Genomic DNA, 23,351 nt, shown 5'->3' with positions numbered 1-23,351 from the left:
CAGGCCTGTATTGTGCATTGTAATGCTCAATACATAACTAGTGTGCAATGGTTTTGTTTATTTAAGACACATGTTGCTGTAGCAGAACCTGCTGTTTGGAATTATATTCTGAATTTAAATAAACTCCCATTGTTTTGAAGCTTTTTAACTATCTTTATCTCCAGAGACAACAGCAACCCTACTTCCACTTCCACCTTGTCTGAGATTTCTTTGTGCCAGTCACGCACGCACGACGCCACGCACGCACACGCTCTTTCACACTGCAAAAAAAATATCTGTAAGTGGGTACTGGTACTATTGCTGTAAAGCTTGCATATGCACGCACAGACATTCACACAGATAAACCGGTGTGTGTATAACTGCTCACAGGCGCATGAACAGGTGCACTCACCTGGCTACACATACTGTACTTTGACGCAGGGGCATGAAAACGCAAAAGTGAAATGCTCACAGTCACAAGAAGGCAGACACACACTCTATCCTATAGTTGTGTTGTGTTGAAGTGCTTCAGTGAGGGAGTGAAGAGGGTGGGGGAATGGTCCATCAAATGAAATGAATATGTATAAGATGGGGTTTGAAGTAGTGACTTGTATTCAACCCTGCATTCTCACGGAGTGTCTGTCACTCCGTCACCATCAGGATATAATAAGGCATCTCAATGATGCTCAGAACCCAGGAGACTTTCACTTCTAAGACACCTGTCCGTATGCGCCCGTACCCCTACTCCCAGCCGACTCCAGCTCTTTATTTCTTTGTGCCTCTTTCACCCCCTCCTACCTCCCAGCTCCTTCTCCTCTGCATTACCTTCAAACCTAGCCACATATTACCCTCTCTTTATGCACTGTATTGGTACAGCTGAAAGCTAATAAAATCTCCCCCATCTCTCTCCTCTCTTGCTATATCTTCTTTTCTGTTCTCTTTTTCCCTCTGTTTCTGCATCTCTAATTCTGTCTGTGGGCGCACAAGGACTATCCTTATGACACCACAATACATTCATCCTGAAGGGCATTGGAAGCTCCTGAATACTGCTGTGTGGTTGCTCAGCTGTGTGTTCACATGTAGGCCCTCAACAGGTTGATTTCATGGCTAGCAAACCTAATGCACTCTGACCTTAGCTTCCTTGCAGATGCTCAGTTGAGCAGGGATTTACCCAAGCACATACATGAAGGTTTCCTAACTCACCTTAAAAGACTTAAGAGACCCTCAGGATCACTGTTAAAGATTGCGAGGCCACATTAGTTAATATGCTGAATAAAAAGGTACTTAACGACTAAAGTAGCAGTAGATCAAAACATCAGATATGTATGGAGCGATGATGCAACTGGTGTTGTCTTACTGTTGTTTAATGCCACTGGAGAATAAGCATAACATCTAATACTTAATGTTACATAACAACAGTAGTGGATGAAACACAGATTTTTTTTGTGCATATTTTCAAGAATTGTGGTAAAATGTTTGCTAAATCTTCATAGAAACTTTACTACTGATTAACTTCTACTTCAAGATTTTGTTCGGAATAAAATTGATTTAGTTTTTTCGGAGTGTACCCCAGGTTTATATGCAAACCGATTTGAACCTTTGACTGATTTCTCACATAAACAGATATTTTTCTGACACAGGGGCTCACCCAATGATTCCTGCTCAAACTATGAGTCAGCTTGATATGTCACTGAAGGAAATGAATAGGACTGTTACTCCTGGAGACCAAGGCACCCAAATGTAGTTCTTCCCAATTCAAATTTTTCCGTAAAAATTGAGCAAGTGTTGTTGATTCAGTCAGGAAACGCCGCCTCGTGTTGCCCCTTTTGTATTTAACTCAGCGTCCCTGACACAAATCTTCCAAACCTACCTGCGTATGTTACTTCAGTATTCTCTGTTTGACCTGTTTACATGGCCTATCTACACACACACACACACACACACACACACACACACACACACACACACACACACACACACACACACACACACACACACACACACACACACCATTTTATACTCCTTTCCCCCCTTACACCCGACAGCATGTTTCCAAAACCTGACTTTTAGTCACACATCACATTATATCACATTGCATTTATTCAAAAAGTCATCCATGCTTAACAAGCCCGCCTTTTATATAACTAACCTCTTTAACTCCACCCTAGGTTGAGCAGCAGCAGCGACTATAGCGTACACACACTTTGCGTACAGTACATTTTGGTATTTTACATTTGTTTTGGCCTACCATAAAATAAAAATATGTGGGTAAGAACAAGCTATGCATAGTAGGAGTTGTAAATCAAAAGTGTTTTATGGTTGGGTTGCCATACCAGAAGGCAAACTATGGCAAAGCCAGCCATGGGGGCAACAACACAAATTTTAAAACCGTCACTTCTATAAGACATATATAGTGTTTCTCTTGGTTGTTCAAATAAAAAAAGTGACAAAGTATTAAATACAGCGGAGAAGTTCAAACCCTGACTCCTCTTGCATTCACACAGCTGGCTGATCCGTGTGTCGTGAACAGACCGCCACTAATCCAATGTCGGAAAGGTTTTTGGGGAGAGGTTTCCCAAACAACTTGCACAAGGCAGCGTAAGGATTTGTAGGAGTCGACTGTTGTATTTGAAAATCATAACCATTGCTGATTTTGTGGGGTATGAAGTAAAAAAAAACAGCATTAGACAATATTGAGACATTTTCCTTCAATAGAAACAGCGAGGGTTCATGCTGTATGTCATTGTTGAACCCATAGTCTTCAGTGTCCTTCTTTTGTTTTGACAAAGAACCACTTGCACACAATGCCGGTGACCATGTCATCCTTCAGCTGCTGGGCAGGAGGGGCACTGGCCCAGCCCGGCCCAATAAGCTCATTAATCAGGCGGGGTGAGGAGTGGGTGGGAGGAGGACACAGCAGTGAATCTCATTATTGTATTTCACAGTGCTGCTAATCAGTGCATGTATTGATGATGTCTATTCCCATTCATCGAGGGGTTTTTACTGTTTCCATAACATGTAGGAAAGAAGGCATTCACTCTTGTGTGTATAGGATCTTCAAAAAAGCAGGCTTAGTCTGACTCACATGATGGTTATACACTTTTGTATATGCTAAATTGTCATACTGTAAACAGAAAGTTTATGAAATCTAAATGTAATTGAACATATACGGTTTATTAATTTAAAGGCTGAGTGATTTTGGTAAAAATCTAATTTCACAAAAAGATTTACCAAAGAAAACCCAACTGAAATGAACATGTATTGATGAAAGGCTTACAGTAGTTTGTAGGTGGCGAATGGAGCTTAAAGATGTCCTATTATGCTCTGTTATGGCCTATGTTATAGGTCTCAAATATTTAGAAAACATGTCTCTGACGTGTTTTGCTCAAAATACCAAACGGATCATGCATTTTAGCATGTCCCCTGTCCTTCTGTTTCAGCCCCGTTTTCGAAATTGCTGATTCTGACTGTCGCTTTCATGCAAATGAGCTGCTGCTGGCCATGCCCCTTTGGAGCATCATGATCTCTCTGTCTGTTGCCAGGAGTTCAATGTAAAGCCAGCCCACATTTCCGATATGATGTCATATCGGCAGCAAATGTGAGTCAGCTCGTTTGTATCCCCGTTTTTAGAGATGTGGGTAAGGAGGAAAGAGAGAGGGTTGTATTTTCTGACACCTTGTGAGTCTCCTTACACACCAGGGACACATAATTATGTATAAAAGACAGCAACAAGGCATTTTGCATAATAGGGGACCTTTAAAGAAAATAATCGACAGGAACACTTTGAAGAAAATTTGATATATTATTTATTACAGAGAAAGACACCAGGGAGAGCAGCAAAGTCAAATGTATTATGTATTATGTTATATTGTATTGTACTGTATTATGATAATATGATATTCACATTTTCTCTTTGTTGGTTGGTACATCATTTTGGTCCAGACTGAAATAGCACAACAAGTACTGTATCAATTTCCATGAGGTAAAATATTAACATTGTCAGCGTGGTTGTGTAAGCACGAGCTCCAAGCATCGCCTCGCCAGAGTACAGCTTCCAAACATGTCTCTAACTCTCCACATGCATTGAGCTCTTTTCGGTCGCCACCACTGATACTGCTGCCCCAACCCACATCGCTATCACATAATCATAGCGCCACTCGGTTCAACCTCGCCTAAGCGCTGTTAGCTATGTCATCGCTGTCGCCACATTGGAACATTTTCTGAACACAGCCCAGACCCAACAGAAAAATGTTGCACGCCTGAAGGTTAAGAGTGCCAGAGTGTGCCAAATCTAAAATACACAGGGTTAGCAGGCAGACAATGCGAGTAACAGGGCTGAAATAGAGGGGTATGAGGCATGGCTACAATGGGTGATCTGTTTGGTATTTTGAGCAAAACAATTCACAGACAAGTTTTGTATAGATATAGCCCTACAATATATTGTTCAAATATAGCATAATAGGAGACCTTTAATGACACAATGGCACTTCTTGTTGAAAAGTTTGCAGAACACACAGTTGCCTTTTGTATACCGCCATGTTGGCATCCTCCTTTCACAACACCTGACTGTCACGCCTTTTCTTGACGGACGGTTACATGCAGCCAATGACCTGCTAAGAGGAGCAGCACAAAAAAACAGCTGGGGCTTTTTTTCCAGGAGGAGAAAGGCGAGGCAGAGGAGTGCTGTTATGGTTTGCTACAGACGGAGAGAGAAGGTGGTTATTGTAGGAGAAACAAAGCTGGTGCTGAGCAGTGAGCGCTCAGGAGAAAGAGCAGAGAAATACCTCCCATCCCTCTGTCTTCCCCCCTCCTCCTCCCCAGTGGTATTAATTAGCAGCAGCAGATGAGTGGAGAACAGTGAGCCTGGAGGGAAAACAGGTTCATGTCAGGTTAGCCTGCACTGCTATGAGCTCCGTCTCTCTCTGTCTCTCCCTGCCTTGCTCTTTCTTTCTCTATACCTCTATTCACATTTACACAGCTCATCCACAAATAATCAGAAGTGATACATATTGAGGAAATGTCTGTTTCCCTTCGTTATGGCAAAAACTAGGAATTTGGTATATGCTTCAAAAATAGTTGAGTTTCCATAAAGCCCAATACAACACCCTGCTCGAGGTCTAACAACCCCCCTTCAGGTTTTCATCTTACCCCGCTCACTGCCCTGTTGCCCCATCCTCCCTCTCTCTTTCCAGCATCTCTCCATTGAATGCGTTTAAAGCACCTGTTTCAAACGTCAGTTACAAGTTTGTAGGACTCAACTGACATACTTTAGTTTAATCCAACACATCTGTCTACTTTTGCGGAATAACGGCCTACGTTTCACTCTACATGGTGCACAGTGGAAGGTGAAAGACTGCTCTACTGGCTCAGACAGAGGTCCAGACTTGTTCTGACCTGTAGCTAACATCAGCTTCAGCAGATGAAGCAGAGGGTATGGAAAAAAATAATGTGTCCAAGTTTCTAGAATGATGTTGATTTGCTCCACCTCCTAATTGGACCTCCACTTGAGCGTAGAGTGTTTGTCAACTAATCAAAACATCAGTGATTTTGGCCCCGACAGCCTTCAGGTTCAACATGCCAAACTCGAAATGTGCTAATCATGAGCCGGCGTCAACCTATTGTACGCTAGTCATGTTGGATGTTATAAAGTATTTTGAATGGTTCCTTGAAAATCACTATATAAACGCAGTTTATTCTCTAGGGTGGCAAACATTCTTAAAAAACAATACCAAAATCAATTCTCAAATATTGGAGACTTTCTGTGCCAGGGACCAGAATCAGGTGATGATAAATGAACTCTTCTTCCCATTTTTTTTTCTTTCTGTCTCTCTGCCTGTCACTCCCTGCAGAATTCTATACGACACAACCTGTCCTTGAACAAGTGTTTTCTCAAAGTGCCTCGCTCCAAAGATGACCCTGGAAAAGTAAGTATTTCTCCGAACAATGTAATGCTGGAAAACTCAGATTGAATTGCGGTGCGACACACAATGAAAATACAAGCCTGTTTTTGGCAAGCGTACAAATACGGCCTCGGCGATTACTTCTCACGTGTTTAGCTGCCCACACAGATACAATCACCTGTTCTGATGTATTGTCACACACACACACACACACACACACACACACACACACACACACACACACACACACACACACACACACACACACACACACACACACACACATAAAACATTTCTGAACTTGAAAGCAATTTGTAGCTCCATCTGAATGCCTAATGCCACTTTCTGTGTTTTCTGCAGCTCTTTCGATATTGATTCTGCCAAGTAATAATGTGGTACACAGAGTAATGAATAATAAGTATATGTAGGTACACTCCTTCAGATGCAAACCTGTTCACGCATCTGTTATGCTTTATTAGGCCCTGTTTCTCTCTCACACACACACACAATCGGAGGAAGCATTGGTATGTTTCACCGCTGCTTCTGCTGTGTTTGGGAAGCACAGTTGCCACGGCCACTTCAGCAGCGCCGTTTTGAAAAACAACAATTTGTCAACGCCTTGTTTGTGCTGAATCGAAGGAAATGCTCAGACGGGCAAAGTATGTAATTACAGTTGATCACTGAAGCTTGCCCTTTACAAGATTTTTTAATAAAAAGCTCAAATGTCTGCATTTGAACTCATCACAGGGTTAATGTGAGAACCAATCCACCACTGTTACTAAAACTGACGAGCCAAAACTTTTCATTTAGCGCTGAAAACTCATTGTGTTTGAGCGGGGAAGCGGAGGAGGGAGTTTCTCCAGGCTGCAGGGATTTTGGAGCCATTGAAAAATGAATTGGGGGGGAAGAAGGTTTAAATAATTCAAACAAAATCCTTGAGCTTGAGTGGAGGCCTATAGTCTGCAAAGATACAAAGACAGCACCTCCCCTCTGATTAGCCAGACTTGGACCTGACCAGCACCTTAATTTACACTGTGGATCGAAGTGGTCGATACTTTGGTGTGGGAAGGGGGGGTGGGGTCATCTGTGTGTTGAATGTACGAGCTCAGTTTGAAGCCATAGAGAGAGGGGAGAAACTAAATCATGCATGTGCTAACGTTAATTGGCTGTGTACTGTTCACTGATGTGGGACTGAGAGACAGGGGGAGGAGAAGAGGCGAGCATGGGGGGAGGGGGGGTGGGATAGATGTTCATAGATGAGGTGTGTGTGTGTGTGTGTGTGTGTGTGTGTGTGGGTGTGTGGGTGTGTGGGTGTGGTGTGTGTGGGTCTACATGAACCTCCTGAATGCTGTCTTCAGCCTTGGACTTCCTTGGGAGGGAAGAGGGGAAAAATGAAAGAGGGGAAAAAAGAGTAGGAGTATCTCGAGGACCTAAAAGCAACTGATTTCCTTTCTCTCTCATTGATTGCTTTTATTTTGGAGTCTGCTGTGTTTCAGCATTGGGTATCAAAGGGATTGCAGTGGATTTTGTTGGGAAACGAAGCAGGAGCATGCACCGCAGGAAACTAAACCCAGAGAAAACTGATTGGATACCAAGCTGGAATAACAGCACATACATTGATTTTATCAGATGCAGGGGAGTTCCATCCATTGGGTTTTTTTCTGTTTAGTGTCACTTGTTTCTCCCATCAGATGGACTGCCCAGCTTCACTGAGAATAAGTAGGGAAAAGAGACACTTAATGGTAGCCACTATAGGTGGAGATGCATCTGAAACAAATGTGGAAAATGTGCCTGCAAAATCATATATGTGTTGCATTTTACAAACCTAACAAATATGTACTATGAGTTAAATATGAAATTCAGACTTCCTGACAGCACGGCTAACTATTAACAGTAACAATTTAGGGTTGAAATAGCTTCCTCGTACAAATATCTGGGGGTTCATATTGACATTAAATTGAGTGTCATGTTTCTAAAGGAAATTAAAATCCTTTAAGGTCACTAAAAAGCTTTTCATGTTTATTAAATGTTAAATGTAGCCAGTGTTTTGTTTTAGCTGGTGTTGGTTGGTATAATATAAATTGTCAGTTAGAGAAAGGTAAAAACATAACATGAAAGTTTACCTAAACCAACAGAGCAATCCAAAGCGGTAAAGAAATAAGAGCTTCAGCACCCCAAGGCTTGACTCCTTGTTTTATTGGGTTGCTCTCCAGGGTTCCTACTGGGCTATAGACACCAACCCTAAAGAAGACACAGTTCCCAGCAGGCCAAAGAAGAGGCCGCGCTCCGGAGAAAGGGTGAGTACCAACCATGCCTTAAACTTTACGTTCTTTGAAACCTGTTTCGGCTGCCATTGAATATCTTCATACCAGTTGAAGGTCACTGTCATCAAAGTGTCAAATGATGTAAGAAGGCCCATGAGCAGAAAAAATATAAATTGAGGAAAAGCTGCAAGGGAGGTGCTTTGTGTCGAAACAAAGCAAAATCAAGTTTATGTCATTTGTCCATACATTTATGTTGAGAGAGCATTTCAAGGATAAAGGTTCATAACAGTGCTTGAGCCTGCATTAATGTAATAGTGGAAGTCGAAAAAGTAAAACAGAAATCCATTTAAAAGTCTAGTAAAGAGACCTCCAATCTGTTTCCTTTTTCCATGCTTTCATTGATAACAGGATACACCAGCAGGAGTCCATAGCCAAGCTTTTGAATCTCTTTGGCTTGATTATATATTTGTGATTCTGCATCATCGTTAAGAAATTGTTTGGGATTATGTTATATTAGGCGTACCAAGAAAAAAGCCAAAAGGAACAACAAATAATCTACAGCTACATGATCAGCTTCCGGCCTGTCTATGCTACAAATATATCCCTCTTGCTGCACAATGTGCTTGTTTTGCAGATTCTCAATAGTCTATCATACCAGAAAAACAATTGGGTCAGAGTTTGAATAGGATTGTGTAATTATCATTCTATAAAGCTACCGAAAATAACTCAATTACATTGTGCACCTTTTTCCTTGGCTGGTTTGAACAGGCGGGGTTATCTCTGACACCAGGTTTGCTTTGTGCCTTTAGATTGATATTGACCTGCTTATTACTGGACCTCTCCGACTGAAGAAAGCTAGAAAAACGTCCCTGTGTCTGATAGAAAAAAACCCATCTCCAGCACATGTGCCAATTTCTTTATCACATACCATAAGAAAACCACTTTGACAAGAGCATGATCATGTGTCGTATATGGAAGTTAAACCTGTGGCTCTTTTCCAGTTTGTACTATGCCACAGAAACAAGCTACAGAACAGATGATAAAACACAGAAGTAGGAAGGAAAATGGTTTTTGGTAGATTGATTGACAGCAGTCGAGGCTATAAATGTTTGTAACCCGGCAGAATGCACTGTAAATCAGCAACCTGAAGATCAGAACACAAGCAGTTAGCTCCACGGTGTGCTGCAGCTCCTGCATCACCTCTGTGTGTTTCTGCATGGTACAGTATGTGCAGCAGCTAGGGCTGGGCCATACCGAAAAAATTATTCAATCTTTATTAGATCACTAATTATATTGATAACACCATCTATTACGATAAAGCGTATTTTTGGGTAATTAATAATTCACAAATAAGTATAATGTGTAAACACACGGTTAAGTTTATTTTGGTATCTCCTATGTGAATTAAATACATGACAAGTGTATTGGAATTATCATTTCTCATTTAATTTACAACACTAGTGCAAAGTGTCAAAAGGAATTTAACATTCAAATGATACTCGCTCGAAATATTTCACATAAGGAAGTTAGTACGTGCTGGTTATTATTCATTTAGACAACACAATTGTATCACGGCATTTAATGTCATACCGTCGATAAAACTAAAAAGAAGCTGGTAAGCAGCAAATCAAGACTTTGATACAATCAATCTTCTCTCTTAAATGTTAATGAAGCTTTAGGTACTATTTGATATTTCACCTGCAAAGTGATCATGATCAAATATTCTACAGGAAATTCTAAATGTAGCACAACACCCCTTCCTTCAGCCAAGGTCGAGCAACTTATTCAAACAGGAGTTTTAATCCAGCATGCAGATAGCATCCTGTTATTACACTCTATGTATCCAACTGATAACCTGCTGTTTTTTTGTTTTTTTTAATGTACACATAGCTATGTTAGTTGATGCATCAAAAACCTGCAGAGTTTTTCATCATGGTGCAGCACAGCTGGTCATCTCTCCCTCCTTTTTTCTCATCCTGCGTCTCTGTCACTCTTTGTGTATCTTGATCATTATCTTTCTGTGCGTCTGTTTGTCTGCCACTCTTTCTTCTGTCTCTCCCTCTCTCTGCCTGTACCGCTGCTTTAGCCGCCTTCTCCTCTCCAGGGAACGCAGGCAGGCGTGGAGCGGCAAAGTGCACAATCACAGTTGCTCATTGGAGGAAGAATAGAGGTAAAAGCGGGAGAAAGGGGCGAGGATAGCGAAGGATAGAAAAAAGGGGAACAATAGGAAGAAGTGAAAAGGAAAAGACACAGAAGAAAGAGAGAGGAATCAAGGTAGAGAGAGCAGCGAGGGAAAATCAAGGGGGAGGAAGGGAAAAAGTAAGAGTAGGAGGGAGAGGAGGGAGGAGGAAGGGTATGCTAGGCTTGTGTTACAGTTAATTAGCACAGAAGGCCCCGGGGCTGCCGTTAGACATATTTTCTTCACCATTTTTTTTATTTTTATTACAAACATTAATTAATTCAGAGCCTTGTCATCTCGTCTTACATGGATGGGCCCTTCGACCCCTTTTCTTACGCCTCACTTGCACTGCTGGCAGACTCACTGTGGGCTGTCACATGGGCTAAGGAGAAACAGGGAGGTTTTAAGTGCTAAGATTTATTGCAGTGCTTCCGTCAAAAAGATGGAAAAAAAGGTAGGCTAAATATGCGGTTGTGTTTTCATTGGGGTTTTGTTGCACCTAGGCTACACAGTCAAAGTCTTTAAAGTCTCCTGATGACAGTGGCTGTGCAATTGAAAAGATTTGAAGTTGGCAGCGGGTCTAAACGTCGGCTGCATAAATGCACTGTATAAATGTGTAGACAGGCAGCGTACACTTAGTTTAGTAGCTGCGTCTCCGGTGCCCTCAGCATAATCACTCCCTTTCATTTCCTGTATGCCTCTCTGTCTGCCTGTCCGTCAACACTCAATTATCTCTACCCATTCTTCCCTTTCTCTCCCCTTCTTCCACAAGCCTTCCTCACTCCTCTCTTCACCTCTCTGTTGTCTTCTTTTTAAGTGCCTCCACCAGGGAACCGACAACCCGTTTCACTGGGAGTTTATCATAAATTAAAGATTGCATTGTTACCAACCAATCCTCTTACTGTAAGCAGTTTGGGAAAGGCAGGCAAGCCGCCTTGAACCCTGAAAGGAGTCAGACATGGAGAAAAAATATCGCCCTTATTTTTATTTTTTACCCGACTCTGCGACCTTCAATTTAGCCCCTAGTCGTTCCTCCTATCCCCACACTCGGTTAACCCGACTTTAGCTCATTATGACGACAGCAGCAAATAAACTGCGGCTGAATACATTTTATACTTGAATAATGCGCGAGGATGGGTTGATTTGTTATCAAGTGCAAGTTATGTGTCCACTTTTCATCCTGTTTTAGTGTCTGGCAATTTAAATGAAGTGCGCCTTGACTAGTTCACGTTGTAGCCTGAGGCGTGGCACTGATTCAGGAGGCTCAGTACAGAATCATGAACTTGGAGCATTCAGTAATTTCTCATAGCCGTGTCACATTAAATTGCCTGTCCTTACTGTCACTGAACACTGCATATAACCAATCTGTGAAATCTTTATATTATATCCTTTTATTACAGAAACAGTAGTAGTGAACAGATTCTTAACAAAATGTTAATACTCTTCTTTCTACTTTTGGGTTGTTCACACCTTTGCTTTTCTACTTCAGAGTGTCTTACGAAAAGTCCTACTGTTGGTGATTCATAATTTGGTGTCTCCACCCTCGTCCTCAATTTGCAGGCATCAACTCCATACAGCCTGGAGTCAGAGTCTCTGAGAATGGACTGCATTATGTCGGGAGGGGCGTCCCCCACTCTGGCCATCAACGCTGTGACCAACAAGGTACGGCACAGCAACTCAGTAAGTGTTCATTTGTTTGACTCGATATCAGGTACAAGACTTTTAAATAGACGAAGAAGCTCAGAAAGATGATACTAAGTGATGAATATTAATTTCTCAACGATGTGTAATTATGATTGTTGACAAATTATTCATTCAAGAAGATATAGTCATTTGTACTTCAAGCTGAGAAGAATGTGTCAAAAGCTATTCTTATTACTAACTGGAAAAGAGCGTATTTGAAAGAGAGCTGCAGCAGAAATGTGTTTCTGTTTTTTACAATCCGTGGCAGGCCTTCACTTTCACACACAACCTTATGCAATCTCACACACACACACACCCACACACACACACACACACACACACACACACACACACACACACACACACACACACACACACACACACACACACACACACACACACACTGACTCTGACTTTAAAGCTGGGTGTGAGTGTCTGTATGGGGGTCAGAGATCAAGCGGCGGCTGGGACCTCTGACGCCTGTCTGAACGGCCACACACACTCATACACACACACTCACTGAATGACGATGTGTGGTACGTGACCTCTGTGTCTGACCCTGACCAAAGACAAATTTGTCCCACAGCAGCAGCTCACATAACTCTTGCGTGTTTGGAATAGACGTGATGTTAGGGTCAGGACTTGACGACTTATTCCAGTTTTCCATTCTGCTCGTTTCACACGTCTTGACTCATACAGCCCAGAAGTTGTCAAAATGTAACACTTTTATCACCAATTATTAACCTTTCAATAAAAAATTCAATTGTTAATTCAACATTTATACATTATGATACAACATTATATATACACAACATTGTATTAGCTTTATGCAATTTTTATAACCAACATATTATTTTATTTTATTTATTTAAATGATCATATAAGTATTATCATTTATCCACTAAAAATAGTATTTACTGTCTGGTTCCTGCTCTGTGATAATGGGACACATTTTATTGTTTTTATGTCTATGCTTTACAGGCATAATAGGAAAATATATAATGGGCTTACGAAAAGTTGGAGGTATTTGTCAATTATTTGAAATTTATTGACCCTAACATTAAACTTTAAAGTGATATGTAGTTAATAGTTAGATATAATTGGGAGATAACTGAAAAGGTTGCTACTTTATGCAAAGTAACCACTGAAGTGCTGTGGATTAAGTTACCAACATACAAAGTTCTGACCTCAAACACATAGCTGGTAGCAAGACATTTTGCACCAACATAATTTGAACAACATTTTAAACTTTTTTATGAAACACTGTAAAAGTTTCTTAAATGTTCTTAGTTCAACGGAAGTAAAACGCAAAAAAAAAAAATGGGACAACAGAAAACACAATCATTAACTGCCGAGGAAATCAGCATCAAGTAGTTAATGTTCCCCCATACAGTTTGCTGTGTCACACCAGAAATAAGACACCTGTTGTTCTAAAGGAATTCAGTTTTTTTCTAAAGGGAAGATTGTAACTTGACCCGTCTTAGTCGTCATCATACATTTTTGAACAAATGATTCAGAGCAGGGAGAGGAGGACCTTGATGGTAATGATGCTAATGCCAACGTCAATGATATCCACCCACATCCAGACAGGTGGTGTCCTGCAGGCACAGCAGTGCTTCGGTGCTTCAGTCACACATTTATATTCTGTTTGCTTTGGAGAGGGCTTGTGCTTTTGAAAAATATATATTCCTATAAGATGATACAAGAGCTTAGAATAACAGATGTATTTACCTTGGGAGATTGTTTGAGTTATTAATTACTTTCAGAGATCTTTTACTTGATGTAATTGTGTAGCAACTGAGACTCGGTCCAGGTCTAACACAAAAAAAAAACAATTTCAAAGGTGAATGGTCATTGACAGTTTTTTCTTTTCTTTTCTAATGCTTGTATATAAACTACTAATGTTCAAAAATAAACCACCCAATTATTTTCTGGTTAGGACAGTAACATAGCAAAAATAATTACAGGTTCACAGAGATGTCACCAAATACACCAAAACAGAGAACGTTTAGGATTATCACTTAAGGAGACAGAAAACACTTCTTTGTTTTCAGCTAGAAGATGCTCTACAGGGTAGAGCACCACCCCAGAGATCCTTTACTGTTGTCTCACCCGAAGGCTATAATTTCACTTGTGTCTGTACAATTAAATATAGCCTGGAGGTAACACTGGCGCTCTGCTTCACAAGTACTGACATTCAAACAAAACAAGAGAAACATGATTCAACATAATCCGGAGGCACTTCTTTTAAAGGCATTGTGATCTGTCACCACAAGATAATACACAGTACACTTCCTCTGAAGCGCAACTCATGTCTCCATCCGTGCCAAACTCTCATACAATAGAGTCATTTCTGAAGTGACCCAGTGGTTTCTGGGTCATGACATTTAATCAAAATCACCATGTTCAGGGGAGAAAAATAATCATTAGTTTACATTCTGTGATGTTATGTAGCAGCAGGACCAATTTGTATACCAGCACTTTAATTTCCATATTTCCTCATGAGTTGTCCCATAAGTTAATGGTGCGTGGGTAACTTGTTGAGGTGGATAGTGTTCACTTCAGACTGGATTTGAGCCAGAGTAACCAAGTGGGGAAAGAGGAGCAATAAAATCCTGAATAACTGCCTTTAAAATAGTTTATATAAGGGGTATTGCTTCAACATTTTGGCCCATGAATTTCCTTAATGTTGTTTTTACATGGATCCTGTGTGTGTGTGTGTGTGTGTGTGTGTGTGTGTGTGTGTGTGTGTGTGTGTGTGTGTGTGTGTGTGTGTGTGTGTGTGTGTGTGTGTGTGTGTGTGTGTGTGTGTGTGTGTGTGTGTGTGTGTGTGTGTGTGTGTGTGTGTGTGTGTGTGTGTGTGTGTTTAGGTAGCACTGTACAACCCCGAGGCAGAGGGCAGTGAGAGTCCAGGGAGTCTGGGCAGCCTGAGCAACAGTCTCTCGGAGCAGAGTATGGCATCCGTCAACCTCAACAACCTGAACACTGCCGTCAGCAGTGGCAGCAACGTGCACGGCTACACACCAGTAAGACCTTTTCCTTTATTTTAGATGAAAGTCTAGTGAGAGCTCCTTCATTTTTCTTTTCCTTAAGTCCTTTTGCACAGGGAAGACAGCTGACCTGATGCTGCCTCTGACTCTTCTTAAGAGCATTTAGTTTTCTCCTGCTTCCCAAAAAAGAAGCTCTAGAAATGCTACATTTTTAACCACTAGCATTTCAAGTGTAAAATGACTTTTACCATATGCTCTTCTGTTCACTTGGCTCTGACATTATCTGGAGGTTTCAGTCACCAGTGCAGACACTGTCAGTACAGAAGGTGTCAGCTGTACCTTGAGGTGAGGAGGTGATAACCAGCTGACAACATGTACGCTGGATCTACAGTACACTGCTGAAACTCTCATTTCCTGTCTCATGGTCCTTCCTTCCAGGCAAACACTTTTTCATTTTGGTTTTCCAGTGCTTTCATGACATTTTAATGTTAGTGAAAACATCAATTCAGTTGAGCAGATGGCATGAATAGACACATTCTTATTGTGTCTGTTCTAACATGCGGAGTCAAACAAGTAGTTAAAAGAAAATGTCCCTGTTTTCCAAATAGTGATTTTATTTGACCTCTCAGAAGAAAACTCATAGAGATTTTTGTCACAACTTCATGTCTTTTTTGCAAGAACAGCAACTGCAAAAGTGTAGATTGCCTCTTGACTGTTTCTTTATATGCATAGACATTTGCATTATTTAGCTTGGGAATTGAATTTTGTTTGCAGATGACTATCGATACTGTTTGCACTGTTGCAAGGGTCGACCAGCACAAATGAATTCTGAACCTTAGGGAATTGCTGCTTTGCTTTGATAGATGTAGCTGCATGGAGCAAAAATAAAACAGCAGGAAACATCAAGTCATCCCTTTGTCCTGACAACTCACCTTTATCATCTCTGATGCATATAAATGATGCCTGACCACTAGAATTCAGACAAAGTCACACACACTCGTCCTCTCTCACTCATCGTGACGTTTATTTAAATCAAGGCAGTCCCATTCCGTCCTCTAGAGTGCCTACAGTCTTGGCTGGTGAAAAGTAAAATGCAGACTTGGCAGTCCACTGATACACTGAGACATATTTGGCCAGATTTACACTGGCTGTTTAAAGGATTCCTCGTCCTTTATGAGACAAGGTCCTTCGGCTATTTGAATTACTTAGTCTCGGCCAGTGTGTGTGTGACATGATGATAAGTCATCTCCATAAGAAGGAGGAACTTGATTTTACGACTCTTCTGTCATGAACTGAACTGTCACATGTTAAGGGATTTAGAACAACATATTTCATATTTAACAAATAGTTTATCACCAGCTGATGCAACAACAATAACAAAAACAGTTATCTGACCTTTTTAAATGTAAAATGTCACCCAAGTTAAGATGCAAATTGGCTACTGAACATAACTTTTTCGTCTTGTGCTGCCATCAGTTATATATCATTTCACCTGATACACTTTCATGCTCCAAGGGAATAAACTTAAAAGAAAAAAGCTAGTTTTTTTGTTGTTGTGTGTATCCTTTTACTTAACCTTTTTTTGACCATATTACTCAACACTGCTGCAACTCATTCATGGCCATTCACTTTTTTCATTTTCATCTAATTATTGGGACCTTTGATGGACTTGTAGTGCATTTGTCATGTTTATCAATGTGTTTTTGTCCGTGCCTTTCTAAACCAAACAAAATACAATATCAAAGGCCAATCTCGTTCCTAAAACATTTGGTCCGAAATTACAGGAGCGCTGGAAAAACCTCCAACTCTTCATTATTTTCCCCTTGTACCAGCTGCTCACCTCTTTACCATCAATCACTTTCCCCCGCTCACCTCCCACCTGCATTAGCAAAGGTCAGCGCAATCTCATCTCGTTAACCTCTCATTTCTAGAGGCCATCTTTTGTTTTCCTCCTCCCTGCATCGCCTTCTCCACCCCTCCTCCTCCTCCTCCTCCCGCTTTGCTTCAGGCCTCATCTGCAGTGTGATCCGGGGGGATCAGGGTTAGTTCTGCCTCATTACCTGCTGCAGGTGAACCCCCCCCCCTAAACTGACGTGATTACTGGTGGCATCCCTTGCAGAGATCTCAAAGACATGGAGTTGATGGAGAGGCGGCCATTGCTGGGTGGAGGTAGATGTGTGGAGGATGTGTCATGCTAAGTTGGCTTATATTTGCGGAGGCACACTGATCACAGCAAATTGCTTGTGTTTGCTGGGCGGATGGTGAGGAGGATGACAGCTGGGATGAGATGATTGAGGGTAGAGGACGACAGGCTGCATTCACAATAAGAAGGAAAATTGAAGCGGTGGATTTTGTTTTTGTGTATTCATATGAAAAGAAACCAATACCAGGAAAAGATTTTCTTTTAATTGCATGAAATTGAATTTGGCACGTTTATCATCCTGAATAAAATTTTTAAAAAAAAGATTTGTAGAAAGCCTTAATGGGATTATTTAATTTGAATTGCACAATTGGAAAATAAATTGAATTTCTTGAAACTAAATGTGATAATTATTGAATGTAACTTTTTTATCTATTTCCTAGTGCAGCTCTCCCAAATGAAATTCAGGATTCTTAATTTAGATTCACCTACGAAGAACATTGTGCTGCCCTGTGCTATGACTAACAGGTAGCAGCCCACTTCAATGCTTAGAGGCCTCTTCAAGAGACATTTTAAATACCAAAACACTGCACAGTTTTATATAATACTGAGACAAGAGTTTACAACATTTTATGGTTCTATTAAACGTACAGTTCTTTATTATATACTATATATATACTGTATTTGGTAGAATATATTTATATATATATATAATTTAGTTGAGACATTGTTATAATCTCATCTTCCAATCCTGCTGTATATGTCCTTGTCCTGTCTCAACACAAGTTCCATATAAACATTTGCCGCTCATTAAATCTGCATGCCAGGCTACTGCGCCGTTACCTGCTGTCAAGGCAACAGGACACAGAAGTTTGTGAAAGAAACTGGGGTTTTTATTTACCCAAAAATCTCTGATAACTAGACTTATAAAAGAGGTCAACAGAAAATACCTCAAATAAACTTAACATCACCTTAACAGGTGTTAACTCTACAAACTGCCCTGCTACAATGACAGCCCAAGGAACATATATAGTGGCTCGGCCAAACCAAGTACAAAAACCAAGGGGTAATTAAGATTAGCAGAATACACAAAGGACACTGACAAAACCCAAATCCCCCCTTTGACATGAAAGCAGGTGGTTTGTCCCAATCCCAATTGACTGCTTGCAGTATTAATGAGTCCTCAGTGCTCAGCCACGCCTTTTGCTGAACCAGTAAGTAACCTCCCCCAACGAGGTAACTCAAAAACAAAGAAAGTATTTAATACAAACAATTACTTCTGTTAACTGCTAAAATGTTTGAAAATAAACTAAGTAATGTTAGATTACAATCAAATAAAGAGTTTACCGTTTAAGTCAAATGTGTGGTGTTAATAATTGGCATGTTTTACTGCAGCTGAACTGAAGTGAATCTACTGAAGGTGAGGGTGCAGTGTAATTGTTTTACCCTGTGTGGCTGTGGCCATAACTTCTGCCTTCAGCAGTTTAACTCCTTCCACCGCAGTCGTCTCTATTATTATTCCGGTGTTTCTCAGGGATTTAAGTTGAAGTTCATTAAATGTTGTAAATCTCTGTTGGAGGAGTTGTGAGCTTGGTGTCAATCAGTGTCAACCTGTGCTGATTTGTTTTAATGCATTACCCAAACAGCAGGTCTTTTGTTGTGTCTTTTTTTTCTTTATTAAACGAAGTGTAAGAGTTGCCTCTGTTTATCGTAATCACTGTACCTAATGTGTGTAATAAGAGAAGAGAAGATGGACCTATATTGATGCCCATAGGGAAATTCAGTTGTCATAGCAGCAGCAGAATAAAAAAGAAACACAGAAAGTAAACATGGCATATACAAAGGCATAATGAGAACAAAAGTAATAAAATGTAAATAAAATGAGAATAAGAATAAACATGTATCAGCAGTATGAATAATATACACTGGTATAATAAGAATAAATAACGCAAATTAACATCTGGTCCGTGAATGTACATGTATGTGAGCATGCCAGAAAACAGTGCAGGTATTTTTAATGGGTTACATAGTTAACCCTTGATTGTGCAGCCTGTTGGCTACAGGCACAAAGAGCTGCCTCTCGTCTTATTCAAATACACTTTGTATATTAGTGTTGTAATAACTGATGAAAACCCCAGACGTACCAGGACTGTGCACATATGTAGTTGCTTGGTTGATGGAGTTGCTTTTTTTTACTCCAATAGTATGAGCGCAGTTGCTGTATTGGTCTCATTGAAGTGCATGGGGGGTGTTTTTGGATGCAGTGCTGATGCTGGTCTGACCGCAGTCGTTACACTTTTAGCTGCAATGTGAATTCAGCCTTTGATGTGTTTTTCTCAAACCAATACCCTCATTGATTTGTATTTCTAAACCTCTCACACTCCGCCCAGTCTGTTTTCTCTCTCCTCTGTCTGTTTCTCTGAAGGTGAGCAGCCACTCGGAGCCTTCGTCCCAGTCCCTGAGTCTCCAGCAGCCCGCACACCCGCCTCCCCCACCTCCCCCTCAGCCCCAGTACGGTTTGCCCGTCCCTGAGTCGCGGGACAAGCCGCTCTGTTTCTCGGACTTCGAGGACCTCAGCACTTCTTTCCGCAGTCTCTACAAGTGTGTTTTTGAGCAGTCCTTTTCGCAGCAAGGTGGGTGTGGATTAGTGTGTATCTGTTCATGTGTGCATGTCCAACATCTTAATTGACACATGTGTTTGCAGAACAAAAGAAACTTGTAAACGTTTTATGTCAGGCTCCATGCGCATAATTAACTGTCAAGCCTAAGCTCCTAATGAAATGGAATGTATTTAACATGGCTTTCATTGCCGTAAAAGCATTCCAGTATTAACCTCCATCACGCTCTACTCCTACTCTATTGTTTTTTAATAAACAAACAATCTGTTGTTCCGCATATCTGCATTTTATGGCTTGCTCAGTCAAATGAGTAAAGGCAATTAAGAGGAAGATTCAACAGAAGGAGGACAAAAAAAACTGGAAACATCTGCAGTGGAGCAGAGCAAAGGGCTCCGCAGCTTTGATAGCAGCTAATTAGATTGGTTTTAAAGTTTGTGAAGCATCTTGCTAATTGCTTCAAAAAGCTTTCAGGTCAACAGGCCTCCTTCCACTCCGACCTCCCCCCCAACCATCCTCCGCCACCCGCCTATCACCTTCGCTCTCCCGATTTCTCCTCCACGAAACACATCCACATACGTTCAGGAACCGAGGAGATTGATGCGCTCTGTTGAGCTCCTTAACTGCTGCCTGTGTTCACCCTCTGACAGGGTCCCTTCAATTTGTGGTCAGGGGTGCACTCACTGAAAAAACAAGAGTGAGAATACTAGTTGGGAAGAAACGATATGACACAGACACCTAGACGGAGAACGGATTCGGTAGATCCTTGAAAGGGTTTTCTAGGTGTGAGGATTAGCAGGAAACGAAGTAAGGACATTGCATTCGAGAATTTGAGTCACAGAGACAGCGGAGCTCATCTTCTCATTGTGAAAAACCACTGTGAGTCCAAGACAACACAGCAAGCTGTAAATGAATCAATGTTCATCATCCAATAATAGGTAGCAAATTAATATTACATTCACAAATAAAGGCTTGTAATCAACTGTAAAAGCAACATGCAAAATGGGGTGTAAAAATGTATTTACAACCCAGCTTCAACCAGTCTTTTTTCCCTTGTGTCACATTAAACTCAACTCTCTTTGTCCCTCTAGGACCCGAAAAACTCTCACAACACCCAAACAGTGCAATACATTAGGAATGTGTTCACAACCAAGGCAATAGAAAAACCTGCAATGACTGCCAGTGAATAAACGAACAGGAAAAATAACGTCTATGAAGCATTTTTCAGAAAGCATTGAGCCGACGCGCAGCAGTGGGTATAAAGAAATTGGAATAAGATATACTTTTAAAGGCAGGTAAAGCGTAACCACTCCCTGATGACGGGAGTGGAAAACTCCCTTGCTAGGATACGCTCAGTACTCTGTGCACTCATGGATTTCATTTTGATTTGTTGGTCAGAAAAATCAAAACTAATGTACCTCTGTCCCTCCTTGCTGATCTTTAAAGAGGTCTGTGTCTTTCAGTGATAAACAATGAAACAGTAGATAAAAGAAAAGGTCAACTCATTTCATCAAAGGAGATTAAATGCACTTAAGGAAAGGAGTTAAGTTGTTGATGAAGGTGCACACACTCCTAGACGCACTTTATGATAATCCCTGTCCCATGTGAATTTTTTTTTTTGGATTGAGTCGTTTAGAGATTTCATTTCTTTTTTGTTTTATTTAAACTGTTAATGTGTTTCCTGGCAGGTTTGATGGGAATGCCAGGCGATTCCAGCCAGCAGCCCCGGACTGCCTGCTCCTACCAGCACTCTCCTGGTGCGGGAAACGGAATCGGCCACCATCACCAACACAACCACGGTCAGGCTTCGCACCACCCTCTCCACTCGCAGCAGCACCTCTCCCCACACTCCAGCCACAGCCAGCACCAGGCGCACGCTCAGCACCAACAGCACCCACTGCACCCGGCCCATTCCCAGCAGCACCCATCTCTCTCCCACACCGGACAGACCTGCCCCACAACAGGTGAGACACTGTTCACGCTGGTATGATGTCTTTATGTAGGATCTGAACACATCTGACTTGTTATGCCTCCTAGTAGTGTACTTATCCAACAAAAAAAGGATTGTGGCTGTGTTAAATAACCCAGAAGTATCTAAGAATTAGCCATGCTGTTTGAACTCTCTAAATGCTTTGGAAAGCTGCTTCAATGCTTCCTTACTCATCTCGTTTACCACAGGGTACACTGGCACATCCTCTCCCAAGCAAAATGAGATAATGCCCTTCCTTGGTTCGGCAACATTTAAAGTGGCGCATCATTCGGCCATCAATCACAACTTTTTGCTGTTTACGCATATGAATTTATTGTAAAGATCCCTCTTAAGGAGGTCGGATACTGTCAGGACAGGAATCCTTACTTGGATTGTAAATCATTGTTTGCCACGTCCTAATTTTACATGTGTTATAAATGAAGTTGTTTAGGAAACCAAATGAGTAGCCTAGCATCATGTTTGTCTTTTTCTGCGTCTTCATGAATTGTCCTTCACTTCTTTCCTTGACCTTGAAGATGTTTTAAAGATTATTTCGGCGCCATCAGTGAGAAATATCAACCTAGTTAAAGAGAAATTACACTGTGTTCAGTTTGGCAAATGATTATAATAAAGTAAAACACCCAGCAGCCTTGATCCCATTTGTTATTCACTTAACATTTGACAGAGTTTCAATAAAGCAGTTGAGTGGAACCACCGCTAACATCAGTCTCTCAGGTTTAGTCACAAAAAGGAGATATTCTGATGGCTGTAACGTCTTCTGTGCACACAAATGTTTTGTCATTCGCAGTTAAATGTATTTCCTATCCAACATCAACACTCATGCAGCGATTTCTCTCCTCTGCAGCAAACCTTCTCACGGATTCCTCTCAAGGAACCCACAAAGTGTCTAGTTTCCTGTTTCATATATATTGATGCCCCAAACAATGATATACCTCTCCTGACTCCCAAAGCCACACTGGTGTAAATACAATTCAGCTAATAAATCCGAATAGGCCTGTGTCTGCACAGACTCATTGCATTTATATTATTCGGTTTCCTCTCTGAGGTCCCAGAGTGTTGGATAATATGAGGCTGTGCTGATACAGACAGGCATCTCTGAAGCTTTACCTAGGCTTTCCTGCTCACATTCCCAGATTTTGTGGGTTTTTTTCCTTTGTGTCTGTGCAACAGAGCTCTGAGGCCAAAAAAGGACTCTTCAGACATTATTTATCTAGGTTAGTATTCCCCTCAACCAAGCAGAGGATGAATGAAAATAATCCCTCTGTCTTTGATCCACCGTCTCAGAATGTATTGTTGTTTAGTTTGTGGCGAAAAAAAAAGCATCTTTCCTTTTTTCTTTTCTTTTCATAAGCAATGCTGTGGTTGGGTTTCATTTATGTGAAGTCACACCACCTTGTGGAGGACTGCAGAACTTTATTGTGACAAATTTCACTCTTTAATCTTGTTAAGTTCACATGATTCAGATCATTTGACACTGTCACATCGCTCAGACTCAGCTTGTTATGCTAGTCTGATGAAAAAGACAAAAACAACGTTGATGCCGGATGAATCACTTTTGTGATATATTATGAAAGAAGCCAAATCTCGATCCCTTTTTTCAAATGTAAGAAC

General features: G+C 41.1%; 1 protein-coding gene across 2 annotated transcripts in view; it reads left to right on the top strand.

Moving 5' to 3' along the window:
- Window positions 1–23,351, top strand: part of LOC134871218 (forkhead box protein J3-like) — a 45,239-nt gene that overhangs the window by 16,811 nt on the left and 5,077 nt on the right. The window contains exons 4-9 of one of the 2 annotated variants that reach the window (XM_063894003.1): window positions 5,829–5,903; window positions 8,093–8,176; window positions 11,883–11,984; window positions 14,876–15,031; window positions 19,561–19,768; window positions 21,439–21,714. In XM_063894003.1, coding sequence (XP_063750073.1) covers window positions 5,829–5,903; window positions 8,093–8,176; window positions 11,883–11,984; window positions 14,876–15,031; window positions 19,561–19,768; window positions 21,439–21,714 — 901 coding nt within the window. Of the gene's footprint in view, window positions 1–5,828; window positions 5,904–8,092; window positions 8,177–11,882; window positions 12,003–14,875; window positions 15,032–19,560; window positions 19,769–21,438; window positions 21,715–23,351 lie in introns of both variants that reach the window. The other variant, XM_063893924.1, reaches the window with a different exon arrangement.

This window comes from Eleginops maclovinus, chromosome 1 (genome assembly GCF_036324505.1).
Source record: "Eleginops maclovinus isolate JMC-PN-2008 ecotype Puerto Natales chromosome 1, JC_Emac_rtc_rv5, whole genome shotgun sequence".
Lineage (NCBI taxonomy): Eukaryota > Metazoa > Chordata > Actinopteri > Perciformes > Eleginopidae > Eleginops > Eleginops maclovinus.
Note: the sequence above shows the minus strand (reverse complement) of the source record. Positions and strands in the feature narration are given on the sequence as shown.